The sequence below is a fragment of the Artibeus jamaicensis genome, unplaced genomic scaffold (assembly GCF_021234435.1).
Source record: "Artibeus jamaicensis isolate MK-2021 breed Jamaican fruit bat unplaced genomic scaffold, CSHL_Jam_final contig_384, whole genome shotgun sequence".
Taxonomy (NCBI): domain Eukaryota; kingdom Metazoa; phylum Chordata; class Mammalia; order Chiroptera; family Phyllostomidae; genus Artibeus; species Artibeus jamaicensis.
In genome coordinates, this window is record NW_026521810.1 from 6,240,867 (window position 1) to 6,257,951 (window position 17,085).

The following is a 17,085-nucleotide window of genomic DNA, read 5'->3' on the forward strand; positions in this document are numbered from 1 at the left end:
TGTTAGGGTATTTTTATAATAGTAAATTTAAAAACTGGATTCCCTTATAAAAATTAAACGAGAATTTAACTTTGAATTAAAAAACACTATGTGGCTATTAATCGTAGTTCTGATAGACCACCTTGCAGTTCTGTAGCTTGCAGAACAAAGCAAAGCTTCATGACTTGATCTCAATCTAATTTTAAACTTTCAACTTAAATTACCATCTCTTAACATTAAGACAGAGACTCTGGGTTCTCAGAGTCACATTTAACACATCAGTTGTACCTTTTCACTTTTTGTTGTATAATCTGCCATCGCACGAACAAAAATTATGTATGAGGTATCATAATTTAGATTCTTTAGAATTCTGTTTTGTGACATTGTTCACAGGCGGAATGACCGGCCAAATGTATTGCTTACATAATATGGAAACTTTTGCAGCATTGTGATGCCAGCCACCTAAAATAAACTGGGATTTGTTTTCATACATTACAAACTTTAAGTTTTAGAACAAAAGAGTAAAATAACTAATAACAGATTAGCAGGAGGATAATTAGAAAATAGAGACAGATTGTTAAAAAGAATACTAATGGGAGGAAAGCCAGGAGAGACTGGGAAACGGTGAGGGCTCTGTAACCCTGTAAAGTGAAGGGAAGGTGGTGTGCAGTTTTACTTGGGTAAATGAAACCAAGTCGCTGTTCTCTGGGCCAAGTGGTGCCCCTCACGTCCTGAGGAAGGACGAGAACATCAGGTAACATATTTCCCAACAACTGGCATCTTGGTGCTTCTTACTAAAACTGTAATTTACTTCTGCTTCCTGAAGAGCATAGAACACACCCTTTTCTGATGAAAAAGTTACACGCGGAGCCTTCAGTTTTAGAATAAAGAAACATGAACTCAGAATGCCTAGCAATTAAAGTAAAATCTCCCTACCAATGAATTTGTGACTGCGTTTCCCCATATGGCATACTCTCCTATTTAGACTCTATCCATATGTCTCAAGTGTTCGTTTTCTCTGTTCCATAGCCCTGTCTATGCCCTGAGGACAGGCATGGGTGCAGAGTGGGCGTTTGCTTACTGGCATGTGCTGTGATGTATACTGCTGAGCCCCAGAGTGCCGTGAGGCCAGTGCTGGCACCTCCTTCTGTGCCCCCTCTCCCTTGGAGAGCCCCGCCCAGTGCTCACCACTGCCCCCTGGACACCCAGGTACCCGCCTGACCCACGCTAGGCCAGGTCTAATGGGTGGGCCTAACTAGGTAGGCTGGGTGTTTCTCTGCACAGCAGCCTGCATGTACTCAAGTCCTCTTTGGTCTAGCAGTTGGGCCCTGGGATCAGCTCCTTCAAGCTGCCAGTGCTTTCTCCTCTTAACTCATCACAGCCCTGTCTGCTTCTGAAGTCAGATTCTGTGACCGCCCCAGGTGGTCCCCAATGGTTCTCAGCTGCAGAAGGCACCTGAGGGCAGCTTTTTGTAATGCTTTAAGGTTGTATCTGCCTGGTTTCCCAGGGAAGCAGGTTGCCCTGTGGCAGCTGTCTTCAGGGCATCTCGCTTGATTCTGCATTTTTGGTATTTTAAGGAGTAAAGCAGTTGATTGTCTAAGTTGGAAATTTTACAACTGGATGTTTGGAAATAGAGCATGAGTTAGTAGTGAAATTTTAGGTGTTCTTATGCTACTAACTTAAGTGTACTCAATCTATAATACTTAACCTAATGTGCTAAGAAAAACAGTGCAGTGGACAAAGCTGGCTATGAGAATTAAAAAGGGCCACTTGGTCCTCTTATGGTTCTATGTTTTGTTTTGTTTTCATAGCCTGGTAGATACAGTAACGTTGAAAAGTGAAGTTCACTCGATAATATGTAGAATTTTAGAATACTGGAAGGGGCCCTGAAGATAACCCAGGCCAGAGCTTTTCTCCGAAAATCAGGCGAGTGGAGTGACTTGTCCAAGGCTGCAAGCGTTCTTCACAGCAAAGCCAGGATGGGGCCTTGGAGCCCCAGGCTGGGCGTGGTCCACAAAGCCTCAGACCAGGGGCAGAGGCAGGAACCCAGTTACCTCCAAGACCTCCTCTTGGAGCACAGGCAGGGAGCGAACCTGCGACCTCCCTAGGACCCGGTGTCTTAGTAACAACCAGTGTTTGCTTTGCTGAAAGCAGCATGTGATCTCCTGATCCTTTGCCTACTTCAACTTGGAAAATGGGGCTCTTTTTTCACTTCTTACACAAAGGCCTACTTTGCATTATTGAGCATCCTCTCTGTGCCTTCCATAGGGACCCTGTCTCAACCCAGCGAGCAGGAGGGAGGTGAGACCTGCTCCCCAGGTCCATTTTAGGGAAAAAGCAGATGGGCGTGCATCTTGGTTGCAGAAATACCACCTATTCTTGTCTCTGTTGATTCTGCCTTTGTCCTCCAGGGAAAAGGAAAACAATTAGATGATATAATAATGGGAATAAATACAAGGACAGCTATCATTTGGGCTCTTCCTGTGTACCAGACACTACATTAAGTGTGACCCTCAGTTATTGGACCCTCCTAGTCTCCCACCAAGTGTCACTGATATTCCTATCTTACAAATGAAGAAGCTGAGGAGTAGAGATGTTATAGAATGGCCAAGGGCTGAAGTTAGTAGGCACAGAAGCTGGGTTTGGGACGTGGTCCCAGGAAGTTGTCTGGGGTCTGGTTCAGTTGTCTTTGCCAGCCACTTGCCACCTTCATGAATATGCTGTCCCTTTTCTCATTTTAATTTACTTACCACATTTTATTTTACTTAGGTATGGACTTGAAAAGATGTATGCACGCTAAACTTTTGTCAGTTGATTGACATGTGGAATGTTGTATCTAATACTTTTGAATATACACCCTTTGCATATTCAAAAATGCTTGTGCTAATAGATCTGAATATATGTGTTGAGAGGTACTAAATATATATTGTTAATTAAAATTTTTTATTAAAATGTTTTAAAAATTCTTTTCATTGGCATCTGTATTACCACTTGACTTTCACATTTGACAGAGAATTCTGTAATTCTCAACCATTTTGTCCAGGCTTAAATATTCAGCCATATTATTGGCCTGCCTGCTCACAAATGAACAGGCTTTCCCACAAGCAAGGGTGGAAATTCCAGTGCAGAGTCCTGGACACAGGGACCCACGTAATGGTGGGCCCTTTGTCCCTGACGCCTGGCCCTCTGAGCTGGCTCCTCATATATCCACCCCATCGGAAGGGGGCGTAGGGACGGGGTGGTGGCTCACCCCTGCCTGTAACTGACGGCCCCTCCCCAGTCTGTGTCTCTGCCTCGGGGTGGCAGCTCCTTTCATCGTAGGAGTCCCCTCCACCCTCCCTTTTAGACCGCCCCCTCCCCGTACCTGGGGATTTTGTGTGGCACACAGCAGAGTGCCTCGTTACAGGGTGAGTGGTAAACACCTGAGATGCACAGGCCTGGGAATAATGAAAGTCAGTCTCCTCAATAGGGGTGAGCAGCGGGGGTGCATCAGGAACTTGTGTACCTCAGACCCCTCAGACACAGCCCAGCCAAGGTAGCGCCTTCCACCCGGGCCACTGGCCTTCCAGGTGCGGGAGTGCCTGTCACATAGTAGGCTCTCAAAGTTTTGTTGAAAGACACTGAAATAGAGAACAAGGGGACAGTGACCAGAGGGGAGAGGGAAGGGAATTTAAGGGGGAAGAGGGGAGGGATTTGGAGGAACAAATGTGAAGGACGCAGGGACGAGAGCTGGGGGGGTGGAGATGGAAGGGAAGTGGGGAGCACGGGACGGGGGCGGGGGGGCTGGGATGGGGGAAATAGACAAAAAACTGTACTTGAAAAATAACTAAATAAAAAAAGGAAAAAAAAAAGGATGGAAGAAAAAAAGAGTTGTAGGGAGGGCTTGGTGTGGCATGTACTTGGGGGGTTGCTAATTACAATATTGGTCTGCCCTAAGTAAGCCTGTTAACACTTCTGGCAACACAGGTGGGGCTCACCGGAGGGGTCAGACTGGAAGGATGGGGGGGTACACACAACACAGTGGTGGGGAGATGGGATAGGAAGTGGAGTTTGTTAAGTGAGCAAACACTGAATGCCAGGCCCTGAGGCCATGAAATGACTACTCATGGTCTTTCTCAGGTAGATAAATACCATGCAGTGATGTGGGTGCTAATGTGGAGGTGGGGGGTGCTCTGAGGCTGTGGGGTGGGGAGGGCTGAGTTTCTCCTGAGAAGTGACATCACATCATTTTCCTGCTGTTTACAGATCTCAGTGCTGAGCAGACTTGGGATGGGCCTTGTTTTACTGTGGGGAAAGGCCACAGTGAGTAAGTTCCTCTCAGACACACGTCCTGCTCATGAGCACACGGTGTTTTCCCACAGGCCAGATTGCCTGTGATCTGGTCAGGGACATTCAGATTGAGCTTTTGGAAAGGATTTTGGTTACTTATAAAAGCCAGATTTAAACTACTAGAGGAAGAAAGTTTCCAGACCCATCTTAATGTTCAGCTTCCTTTGTTTGTAGCACACCCAGGCCGTCAAAAGGATGTATTCCCTGTTGTTAGTACCTTGCAGAGCGTGGATGGGACTGCTATACAGCAACAACCGTAACACTGGGATTTTTTTGTGAATGTACTTGGTGCCCAAAGAGGCACAGAAAACCCCAAAAAGCCATCATGGGTTGCATTTAGTCCTTTATCTCAGAAGGACTCGCTACATCCTCTTCTTTAAGCATACCTGGTTCCTAATGGTGAGTCTGTGGTGCCAGGTAAAGAATATTTCCTACCAGTAGGACACTCAGAAGAGAATTAGGTTAGTTTTTGCTTTGCCTGACAAGGTTCTGCAAGCCCCGACGGAACATGTCTTTGCCGCAGTGGTGCCCTGCCCTTCAGCGCCATTCCACTCCCCAGAGCTTTGCCCCGAGAAGTCTTGCACCTCTTGCTCACAGCTGATGTAGTCTGCGTTGTCTTCTGCACACACGTTCCCTCTGCTCCCAAGCTGATTTGTGTCCAGTAGTTAGTAACTTGAGCCTCTGTGTAACAAAAAGAATTGATGCTGACTGAAGCAGCTGAGTGCTGGCCTTGATGCTTGCTTCTATTTTGACCTAGATATGGCCTTATCTGAAATTGTTTTATACCTGAGCCTGTCCCACTCTCTTGAGCTGCCCTTGGAGTTTCTTTGACAACCATGCCTAAGAAATTGGCCACAGTGAATGCATTTGGGCCCATCCTAAGTCAAATCTGATCACCTCCAGAAAATTGAGGTTAGATCTTATTGGTCAATTAGGCCAAAGGTCTGTGGACATCCAGTGTCATATGTTTCTCATTATGGCTCTTGCGGTGGTAAATATTTTAAAGCCAAGGTTCTCTGGGTGTAGGAAACATATATACCAGGCCAGTGGTCAGTCATGACAAGGTAGTGATGTCTGTCCTTCCACCCCCTACACTCTCACTCCCACACCCAAACTTGGCTGCCCACAAAGCATTTCTGTGTTCTTTTCAGCTTACTCAAGTGCGGTGGTCCTCCCTGAGCCCTGGTTTCACCTTACATAGTTTCCGTTACCTGGGGTCACCTAATGTCTGAAAATATTAAATGGAAAGTTCCAGAAATAAACAGTTCATAAGTTTTAGATTGCACGCTGTTCTGAGTAGTGTGACGAAGTCTTGTGCAGCTCTGCTCCGTCCCACTGGGCTGCGGGCCATGGCACTGTCCGTCTGCCCGCTGCTCACCTAGCGCCTCGGCTGTCAGAGAGGCTGCCTTGGTATCACAGTGCTTGCATTGACGTCTCCCTTATTTTACTTCATAATGTCCCCAAAGCCGTTCACATAACTTTTATTACAGTATATTGTTAAAAGTGGTCTATTTTATTATTAGCAATTGTTAATCTCTTATTATACCTAATATATAACTAAGCTTTATCATAGGAAAAAAACGATACAGGGTTTGGTGCTCTCTGTTGCTTCAGGCATCAGCTGGGCATCTTGGAACGCATCCCTCCGCCGATGAGACGGCTGGAATGGGAGCAGAGCAGGGAGGGTGCGAGTTTTTGTGGGTTTTTTCAGAGCTCTTAATTGAAGTGACAGAAAGTAAATTTAACAGTAGATAAAGAAAAATAGGAGGAGAACATTTAAGGAGGGATTTATCTCACTTCATTGGGTAGTATGGTTGGATCAAAGGACTCACCTCGGGTCACCTGAGTTCCGTCTCTCTCCCTGGGCCTGGTTCCTGCTCTGCCCGTCATGCTTCACGTAGGCTCTTCAGGAGAGAGAGCGCTGCTGCATCTTAAACGGTCATCGTTTTAAAAATCTCAACTGCAATAACCTTCAGTTTTTCCCCTTTATATATTGAATATTTTGGTTGTAAATGTTAGAACCGGATATTCTCTGAAAGCGGGGAGCTAATCTTACCAGCGCATCTAGTTTTTACGAAATATAAATTGTATGGACCTATTATAATATGAAAAGCTACTATAAACCAGACATTATTCATTTTTATATGAAAACTTATTTTGGTTACTTTGTACATTAATCAAATTTTTGTCAGAGCTCCTTAGCATTTAATAATAAAAGACTTTTGTAATTTTTAGTTGACTTTAGTAATAGATTCTAACTCTAATGGGAGAAGCCCCCACAAATTAATAACCCCTATTCTCTTGTATTTTAAATACAAGAAAGCTTTTGTAGTTAAACCTGGTTTATGTTACAGATCTGATTAGCAACAAAAAATAAAATGTCTTTGCTGGGGAGCTCCTAAAACTTGCATGCTGCCAACATAAGTCTGTAAGTCCATGGTAGGGACTTTTTATGAGTTAATTTAAGCCAAATTGCCAATTGCCAGGATCAAAATATTATCAGATTGAGAAAATGCTCCTGAGGACCACACTGTTGCAGTTTATTTTATACATTAAAACTAAAGAAGGAGACGTAAGAAGGGTTACATGAAATCCACTGGTGGTAGATTAAGGGGACAGGAAATCTCTGAGATGGAATCAGAATGGAGAGAGCCTAGTCCTTCTTTTACGTTGGTGGGTACTGGTGTACATTTACAGCACAGAGGATGGTGTGTGGGGGAGGGGATAAGATAAAGAAAATTTGTGCGGTCTCCGCTTTGGTGCCCAGGTTGTGCGCTGAGGGATGTGGAAGAGGAGATCACTCTGACATTCCAAAAGCATGTTATCTTAGATGCAAAAAGACAATATAGACAGACTCAGGTGAAGTCAAGATTGACCTTTGTCAGGGAGGATACTGGCCTAGGACTTGACCTGCTTTTAGTTGGGAATTTTTTTGTGCGGATCCTCTGGTTACTTTGGGTCTCTGGAGTTTGTAAGTCCCACCATGCAGGCCTCCCCTTGTCAGGTTTTGTGTGTGTCCACTTTTTCATGCACAGCACATTATTCTAATGAATTGGCTTGAACATATTTCTGAATAATCAAATTTGTTTGATGTTTACCTTAAATCTCCAGAACTCCAGCTGGAAGATGACAGTTAGAATATATTTTTAAATCACCTGTTGTAACATTCCTTTATCTTAAAAGGAGTATATAAAAGTTTTTTTTACTTTAAAATTACTAACATTAATAATGTATAACATTCAAACTTTCATTAGAACTCAATCTTTAATGTATGTAATATTATTCAATTCAAGAGAGTTAAACTTTGCTTATTATTATCAATGAAAGTGAAACTCAAGATCAGAGATTCAATAGCTTGGTGCCACAGAATTGTTACAAAACCTGAAAAGTGTATGCAAGCACACCTCAGAGGTTTTGCAGGTTTGGATCCGGACCACGATAAAGCAAGTACTCCGTCTTTTAGCTGTTGGAGGGTCTTGTGTTCGGCTTTTAAAAAATGCAACATCTGTGAAGTGCAATAAAGCAAAGCACAATAAAACGAGTATGCCTGTAGTTTTAAATCCAATTCAGCTTTTTGCCACTGAAAATTATAGTGTTTGCTCACAGGGTGAGAAGTACCATTGCTGATGGTGCACATGTTATTTTTTGTTCTTATTATATGCAAATAAAGCTCATTACACAAATTGTGGTTGGTCTTTAATGTGACAGCTGTGGAGGTAGATGTGTCAAGGAGCTTGTTCATGTCCTCCCTTGGCCACAAACCTAGTCCGTTCCAGGCAGCTTGTCCTCAGGGGTCTGTGTCCTTGCCGTGCAGCCTGGCTGCTGACTCGCCTGGAGACCTGGGGCAAGCACTCGGCCTCCCCAGGGCTCTCCCCAACTTCATCTGTGGAGCCCACTGTCCAGCACCCTCCTGCCCAGGACCCCTGGTAGAGCAGAGAGGGCCCTGGGACTCCTGGGGGTGCGGGCATGTGTAGGAGGCAGGGGTTTGGGGTCATCTGTCTTGCTCATTTCCTGGGCAGCACACACGGGACTCCAGGCCACTCCCCACAGCAACAGCCTGAAACAACTGAGCAGGCTAAGATCTCTTCTAGATCTTAAATGCCGCAATTTTATAATGGTAGCTTTGAGGAAACTGAAATGTTTTCAGAGCCTAATCTCTAGGGTAGAAGTTCAAATCCTGGTCACTCCTGAACATCATGCCATGTATGACAATGTCTTTTTTTTTTTTCTGGTAATTTTCATTCTTTGTCTTTTTTGTTTGTGCAAAGCTGTGGCAGTTTATACATTATTGAACAAGCTGTGGAGGAAATCATCACTTTGCAGAAAGGGTTACCATCACTTAATACAGCACACCAGCAATTGGAAAGGTTTCCTGTGATTGCATTCTAGCTGTTCTCATTCCTACTATGATTTGTCCAAAGCACACTGCAGTAAAAACTCCAACTGTGCAGTTGGATTTTATAATTCACTAGAGAACTGAAAGAAAAGCACAGCATTCGAAGTCCCAGATTTTGCTCATACTACTACTACCCAGTGCTCAGTAAGTCTCACGTGGCAGGGACTGGGACCGCCTTGTATCCTGCAAGGTGTGGCTGCCGTACCTGAGGGAGACGAGAGGCTGTAGTGAAGGGGAAGGCAGGCCGTGTGTGCCTCCTCGGGGGAGGGCTTCCTGTCCACGGCCCAGGCTGCAGAGGAAGCCAGGGTCTGGCCAAGGCAGGCAGGCCTCACGGGAAACTGCTGGAAATTGTGTTCTTCTGAAATACAGTGCAGAGATGGGGCAAATCAGGCTGGTCACTGAGGGCTTCTGGTCTGCTAAGTTTGGGTTACGTACTGTTTACTTATAATAAATAAAGATGGTCTGAGACTTTGCAAAATGGGTGTGAGGATCTGCCTCTCCTACTGGGAAAATTTGTAAAATTTTAAAAGGAAAAAATTCACCTGATCCTTATTAATACATTGGAGTTCAAGACATTTTACTTACAACTGGGAGAAGTAGATGGTATGACTTTAATTAAAGGAGAAGAAACAAAACAAGATGTGTAGTAGAAATATATATACAGAGAACGTGGGAGCAGTGGAATTCCCACATCACCTCCTTCCTTAAAAGGTAACAGATTTGCCTTCAAGTTAGAGCGTCGCTTGGAGCCAGGACGCCGCCATTCATCCAGGGCTCGGGGCTCATATTTGTACCCCTCCGCTCCCTTTTTGGATGCAGCAGCACTGCTGTCCATTGTCACCCGCACGTGACCCATGCTTCTTGTTCTGCATTCAGAGCCCGCCCTTGGAGATCTCAGTTGCCATGTGGCACTGGTCACATGGCTTCATGGTTACTTATGCTACATTTCATATCCCAAATCTTCATTCCCTAAACTTCAGCCCCACTTCCACCTGGAGACACAGGGGCCATTTTCATTGCCTAGAATTAGAGGAAGCTGTTTGGGCAGGCCAGTGGGGCATTGTGAGAACAGATTCTTGACCCCTCTGTTCAGAGTCCTGCCATGCTGCACATCAGCCTCTTTTACTGTTATTTTTATTGGGAGCACACGTCTGTGTCTCGTCACTAGCTATTCGTGTTGGACCCGTCCCTGATCTCTTTTGGCATTTGTTTCCCCATCTGTAGAAGCGGGGACGCCCTCTTTGTCCAGGACTGTTGTGAGGGTCCAGGTAGTGGAGATGTCGATAGGTCAGCTTCTCCCCTATGCCAGACACCTGTCTCTTGAATTTCACTGCACCAGCAGCTACACATGACAGTCCTCCCGTGGAGTAAGATTTCCTCGGTGCCAAAAGCCTGACAGGCACACTTTCTATTTTGGCGGTTGTCTGGCACTAGTAGGGTCATGGCCAAGAGCATTAAAAAAGGACTGTGGCCCTCTCCTTGTAAGACACTGTTCTGAGAAAGAAATTCAAAGCCCCGGCCCAGTTAATAAGAGTAATAATTTTTATCATTCTTAGAGCACTTCCTGTGCTTTACACATATAATCCAAGTTTGGGTACCTGTTATGGGCTATTATGTCCCCCAAGATTCATACATTGACATCTTACTCCCTAGTAAGTCATTGCGTGACTATATTTGCTGCAGGGCCTTTAAAGAGACAATTAAGTTAAAATGACTAGTGCGGGCCCTAATCCAGTGTGACCGGCGGTGCCCTTGTAAAAAGAGGAAATTAGCAGCATACACACAGAGAGAGGCCATGTGAAGGCCCAGAAGGCAGCCGTCTGCAAGACGAGGAGGGAGGCCTCGGAAGGAAATGACCTTGAGGTTCTGCTTCTCATAGTTCTACTCCCAGAACTGCGAGAAGATCGGTTTCTGCTGCCGCAGCCCCGGCCTGACTGACACTTTGTTAGGGCAGCCGGAGCAGTGACACAGTGCCCAAGAGCACACAGCTAAGTAGCCTGCTAGGACCCCCCTGGGGTTGTGTTCTTAGTCACCCTTCTATAGCCGTAGCCGCCACCACCACCCCACCCAGAGTGGCCTCAAAGATTGTTTAGATTACATTAGAGCAAAACAGTTCGGTTTTCCATGGTGTGGGTGCTATGGAGAAGGTCCCAGTCTTGGTGGAGAAACGAAAATTCCATACAGGCAGAGGGAGTGCGCCTGCCTCCTTTATCTTGCTCTCCCCAAAGTCTAGGACAGTGTCTGGCAGGGAGGAACTCAGTGGCTGAATTAAATTATTTTGTTTGGAAAAAGCAAGCAAAGTAGTACATTCCTTCATAGACCAGTTGCAGACTGTCTTCAACAATATATTATGCTAAGGTCTAATATTATCTGCTCTGCTGACCTTGACAACTTTATGTCCTGGTGAATATTCTAAAACTTGATCTTCCCTAAGTGGGAAATTTTTTTTAAGTGGCTTGTGTTGTAAATTTTGAAACAGCCTATTAAACAGTTACATTTAATTGTTATTTCTGAACAACCTAGTCGTTTCTGCCTCGGCGCTTCCGTGTGTGGACTGCTTTGTGGGGGTCGCAATGCCCGTGCTCTTTTTTCCTGAGCTGCCTTGTCTTCTGGGTCACGAAGCTGTGCAGTCGTCACCGTGCTCTCTCACCTCCTAGAGAAACCATTCTAGGTTGGAAATCACACGAGGGGATTTGTTCTGAGATTTAGATGTTCGTGTTTCTATGTAAAGCAAGTTAACCCTTAAGTAGTAGAAATCTAAATTTTGAACTTGGTCTAACATCCCACCTAGCTCCTGCTTTCCTTTCCCATGTACTTGAGTGTGCTTGCCATGGTTCGGGAAGGAACAGCACAGCGGCGCGCTTAAGGAATGGGTGTGTTCACTAGAAACCTGCTCCGCATCAGTGCGCTTCGCTCCGTGTGTGCCTCGCATTTGGCCGTGCAGCCTGTGGGCGGTGCCCACCTGGGGGGTGCGGGCTCTAGAGGCAGCGCCCAGACATTGTCCCCAGTACAGCACAGTCATGATGCAGCAATTTGTTCCTCCCGACCTTCTCAGCGAGGAGCCAAAAACAGGCAGTTCTTGGGGTCATTCTGTCTTTACTCCAGTTTTAGAGGTAAAAGGAGAGAGAGCTACAGGCTACCCATTAAAGTGATTTAGTGTCATTTTGGAAAATAAAATCAAATTAAACATCTGCAAATGGCTGCGGTTTCCGTACCATCACACTCTCCATGTCAACGAAGTGAGGAGGCAGGCGGGCAGCTCAGCCCGTCCAGCGGCGCAACTCAGCCCCGCCCGCACACCAACACGCCTTCCTCCCCCAGGCTCATTTCTCAGGAAGGTTCCAGAGTTCTGGATTTCAGCCAGGTTAAAGCATTTTGCATGAGGGTTTTTCAAACTTATGGTTGGGAAGAAATAAGTTTCACATTACAACCCCTCACATATATAACTGAAGTGACAAGACCGTGTTTGATGCACTGTAAAATTTTGTATGTCATTCCCCTAAAAAAAAAAAAAAAGGCGATACATACATACAGTGTGCGCACAACTCATGAAATTGGTTTGATGATCCACTAGTTAGTTTTTGGTCACAATAAGAAAAATTCTGCCTTAGAGCTAATGTATCAGCTAATTTTTCACGCATCCAAACCTGTTATGGGAAATGAGCCTTGTGTTTTGAAAGAAGACTGCAAGATGAGAAGAAAGGGGAAAGCGGTGGGCTTCTGCCTGGTGGGGAGCCTTGGGGGGGCCCAGTGTGCGGAGAGGAGAGGGCGGACTAGCCCGAGGGGGTGAGGAGGGAATGGGCAGGAGGGAGCTCTGCTTGCTGAGATCTGAACCCTCTTAGAACAGGTCTTTTGAGCTCATTTAATCCAACTTCCTACCCAGTACAAGAATGTGAAGACGTCTTATCTGTGCCTTTATAGCTTATTTTTCTCTCTTGAGTGGCACAGGAATTCTGTAATCATTCCCAAAGGAAACTGAGTTTCTGTTGTTTTCTTATCTTTTGTGCTGCAGTACTCTGGCATTTTTTAAAGAGTCAAGCAAAGAGGTCAGTTCTAGTCATTCCCAACTGTTAGGCAGGCATCGACATGTGACATTTCCGATGGTGATCTTAGTTTATAACCAACGTGGATTTGTCCCCATGAGTTTTATGGGCAGGGAGTTGGCAACAGGGCCCTGACGATGCCCCATGGCACCTGCCGCACATGCTGCTGCCCACTGAGCCCTTGTGTCTCCACAGGCCTCGGCAAGACCAAGAGGAAGACTAGCACGAGGGATGCGTCCCCAACTCCCAGCACCGACGCGGAGTACCCCGCCAATGGGGGCGGCGCCGACCGCATCTATGACCTCAACATCCCGGCCTTCGTCAAATTCGCCTATGTGGCTGAGAGGGAGGACGAGCTGTCTCTGGTGAAGGGGTCGCATGTCACCGTCATGGAGAAGTGCAGCGACGGCTGGTGGCGTGGCAGCTACAACGGGCAGATCGGCTGGTTCCCTTCCAACTACGTCCTGGAGGAGGTGGATGAGGCGGCTGCAGAGTCCCCCAGCTTCCTGAGCCTGCGGAAGGGCGCGTCCCTGAGCAATGGCCAGGGCACCCGTGTGCTGCACGTGGTCCAGACGCTGTACCCTTTTAGCTCTGTCACTGAGGAGGAGCTCAACTTTGAGAAGGGGGAGACCATGGAGGTGATCGAAAAGCCGGAAAACGACCCAGAGTGGTGGAAGTGCAAAAACGCACGGGGACAGGTCGGCCTTGTCCCCAAAAACTATGTGGTAGTCCTCAGCGATGGGCCGGCTCTGCCTTCGTCACATGCCCCGCAGATCAGCTACCCGGGGCCTGCGGGCAGCGGGCGCTTTGCGGGCAGAGAGTGGTACTACGGAAACGTGACACGCCACCAGGCCGAATGTGCCCTCAATGAGCGGGGCCGTGAGGGCGACTTCCTCATTAGGGACAGTGAGTCCTCGGTAAGTGACCTGGGTTTTCGAGGAAGCCCAGAGGTTCCCAGAGATGACAGTAAATATGTGTGTGTGGGTGTGTGTGTATTGCACAATGTGTGCCATCCCTTTTCAGATGGTATGAACAGACTGGAACTAGCAAAAGGCTGCTGGGGGTTCGTAGTAAGGCAGACGAGTGTACTTGGTCTCCATCACCCGTATGAGACGCCTCTGTGGTACACCCAAGTCGGCCTTGAGCGTAGTGGCTCGTCTGTGTGTCATCGCCACTTACTGCCCAGGAGATGTCTTGCAGATGTAAGGGAAAGTAAATGTTTTTACCTCACAGAGGTTGTTTTGCCTTTTGACTAAGATCTCCCCTTTTCTCTCCTACAGACCTAAACATCATTTTCTCTCCCAGTTCCCCATTCTGTTAATGACCCCTCTAAGGTCCTGTTGGCTACCTTGTTGCTACTCTCAGTCACAGGCCTGGCGTCTGTTCTCAGTCAGGAGCACACCCGGTGTCTGACACAGACTTTTGTTGGTTCATTGGTTTTCTTTATAAACCATGTCTATAATCCTAAGGTCAGCCCTGCCACAGGCAGCACCACTGAGTTCATCTCTGAACATCTTCTGAGGCACTTATGAATAGAACAGTAAAGACAAGGGCAGTTCTAGAGACAGATGAGTTTGTGCGTGTGAACTGAAGCAGAAATCTGAGGCCACCTGACTTTTAGCAGTCCTGCAGCAGACACATTTGGGGTCTGTGTTTTGAGTATGTGCCTGAGCTTCTGTGGAGGAACTGGGCCAGCATCACACGAAGTAACCTGTGTGTGTGCATGCACGTATGTGCGTGTGTATGTGATGGAAATACTCAACTGGTTTTGTAGGTCTCTTTGTAAATATGCCATCCACATGATGAGACTCCCAGGCCCCCCAAAGAACAAAGAGTTCTACAAATAGAGTTCATTGTGATTACATTGTATTGGTCTGGCAGGTTTCAATTTAAGTTTTCAAATGCACACTATACAACTAGTAAGTATGTCCTCTGTGCTGTAATTGTTGTCCCCTGGAAAGGTTGATGGCCACAATAAGTAAGTGTATATTCAAGACTCATGTTGATTGACTGCAAGGAATTAAGGCCACAGAAATGTTTTCCCTCCTCAAGAGGCAGCTGTGACGTGTTCTGTTTTGAGGAAGAAGGAGCCTCATTGTGGTGGAAGTCAGACCCCCGTACCGTGTTGGCAGCTGTGGAGTGAGCGGCCCCCAGTTGTGCCGGGGCAGCTCCCCGAGTCTGAATGTTAACTACATCAGAAATCTGAACTCTGAGCTTTTCTTATCCAGCCACCCGAGTTTATCGTTTCTGGCAAGACATCACATTAAATCGTTCTCATGTGACGTAAGCTCTGTGTGTGTAACTTCCTTTTGATCATGTTTGAGGCTTAAGAGAATTAAAGATGGCAGCGTGTTTAACTCTTCTAAGGAGAAATTCAGAGGAAGCACTAGAAAACCAGTTATAATGTAAAATGATTAATCCAGAGCCCTTCAGGAATAAATAGAATTCAGCATTGAAAAGTATAATCTTGATTTAGAAAATTGGAGTTTGAAGAGACCTCTTAGAATGAGCATTAAAAAAGGACTGAGGCTAAAGCAACCCCCCACAGTGTGGAGACATTAGTCCCATTCTTTGTTGCTTCTGGCTAATAATACTTTGGGAAAAGAAAGTCCTCAGAAAGAGGGTAGGTGAGAATAGCGTCCTGCAGGCTGCTGGCCTTAGGGAGGACCTGCTCCTCTTCCATAGGACAGGTACATGCAGGCAGTCGCCACTGTCTGAACACAGAGACCGAATCCTTCCAGATTGGGAGGGGTGCTTGCATTATGTGGGCTACATCTCAGAACCTGAATATGCTCCAGTGTCTTGTTTGTCTTACATTACTGGAGAATAACATTGTTTACTTTTATTTTAACCTTTTTTATGTGGAGGACTTTCCAGTTCGTCTCGCATTGTTTTAACTTACAATAAGCTACAACACACTAATAGCGTATTGGGGCCTGGGGTGTGGGGCAGAAAGGCCTTCGCTGGGGGTTGCGTCGGCTCTGCACCTGCAGCGGCACCAGTGGTCTGCAGACTGCCATGTGGCCTGATTCTGTGCAGGGCTGCTTGTCCTGGTGGCTCTTGCTGTGACATGTGGTGTTTTCTGCTGTTGTGTGCCTGCCTTATCCCAAAGGGATGCTGCAAGGGACTCTAACACATGCTCCTTTTCTCCTGACAGAAGAAGCAGGCCAGGGTGGCTGCTTTCATTGCTCATAAGTAGGTCTGTTCCCAGTGTTATCTGCAACAGTTGTGGAACTGTCCTGATGGACAAACGGACAAATCCATCACTTACTCCTTTTCTGCCATCCACTGCCTCTGCCTCTTGCCAGTGTCTCCTCATCTCCTTTCCTCTCCTCCTTTGTCTTTTTTCCTGTTCATTTGGTATTTCTAAAATGGAAGTCTGGCTTGAAAGTCACCACCAGGCCAACGTGAGGACTTGGGTTCAGAATTTTACATAGCACATCACAGTGTGTGGGGGTCGGAAATGTTTCGGACGTCTGCAGCGCTTCTTGGGACTCAGGCTTCTTCATCGAATTTCCTTTTTCTTTCTTGAAGTCTTTGGGCCTAGAACTTTCCTTTGATTGAGATCACCACCAGACTCCAACTGTGAATAACAAGCTCAGTGGCTGTTTTAGACTGGATCTTCAAGATGTGTGTCTTTTTTTTTTTTAAGATAGCCTAAGTGATTCCAGTGTAAATAAGCTAGATTCTTGCTTGATGACAATTTTGCATTTAAAAAATATTTAGTATTTTTCTGTCTTGAAAGATAAAAATATACCCAAATCTGAGTCCCAGGAAATTCGTGTTTTTGTGGGGGAGAAGTGCATATTTTGGAAAAACAGACAAAAACATGGCCGCATCCTATGGCATCTGGTGTCAGTGACATGCTGGATGTTGCAGAGGCATCTGTTACACACACGTTTTATGAAGGAATGAACTCACTAACCAGAGGAGCCTGCCGTGGTTTTTTCCCGTCCTGAATCTCGGTCCCCACTGTTTGGGGCTCTTCCATCTTCTTTTTCTTCCTCTCTTGTTCTCTCTCATCTGTATTTGTCATGTACCCTTAGCTAAAGATAAAACAGTATCATTTCTCATTCTCCACATTTAATTATCACACCTCTGCCTGATAATCCATAACTCACTAGATGTAGGAAATTCCCACTCCCTCCTGCCCTGTGTGCCCCCCCTGGATCTGCACCCCTGCACTGTGGGTGTGGTGAGAAGGTGGTACTTACACTTAGGAATAACCAGAGCTAGAATTCTGGTGAGCTGTGTAAGTGTCAGCATTTATTTTTTCAGTTGTTACATCCCCCACTTCTGAAAAGGGTGTTCAGAAAGTGACAGGGTGCAAGGATGAGG

The 17,085-nt window shown here is 46.1% G+C and overlaps 1 protein-coding gene across 4 annotated transcripts in view; it reads left to right on the plus strand.

Moving 5' to 3' along the window:
- NCK2 (NCK adaptor protein 2) overlaps window positions 1–17,085 on the plus strand; it is a 153,923-nt gene that overhangs the window by 119,788 nt on the left and 17,050 nt on the right. For all 4 annotated transcript variants that reach the window (XM_053664623.1, XM_053664622.1, XM_053664624.1 and 1 more), the window contains one exon: window positions 12,943–13,664. In XM_053664623.1, coding sequence (XP_053520598.1) covers window positions 12,943–13,664 — 722 coding nt within the window. The remainder of the gene's footprint in view (window positions 1–12,942; window positions 13,665–17,085) is intronic.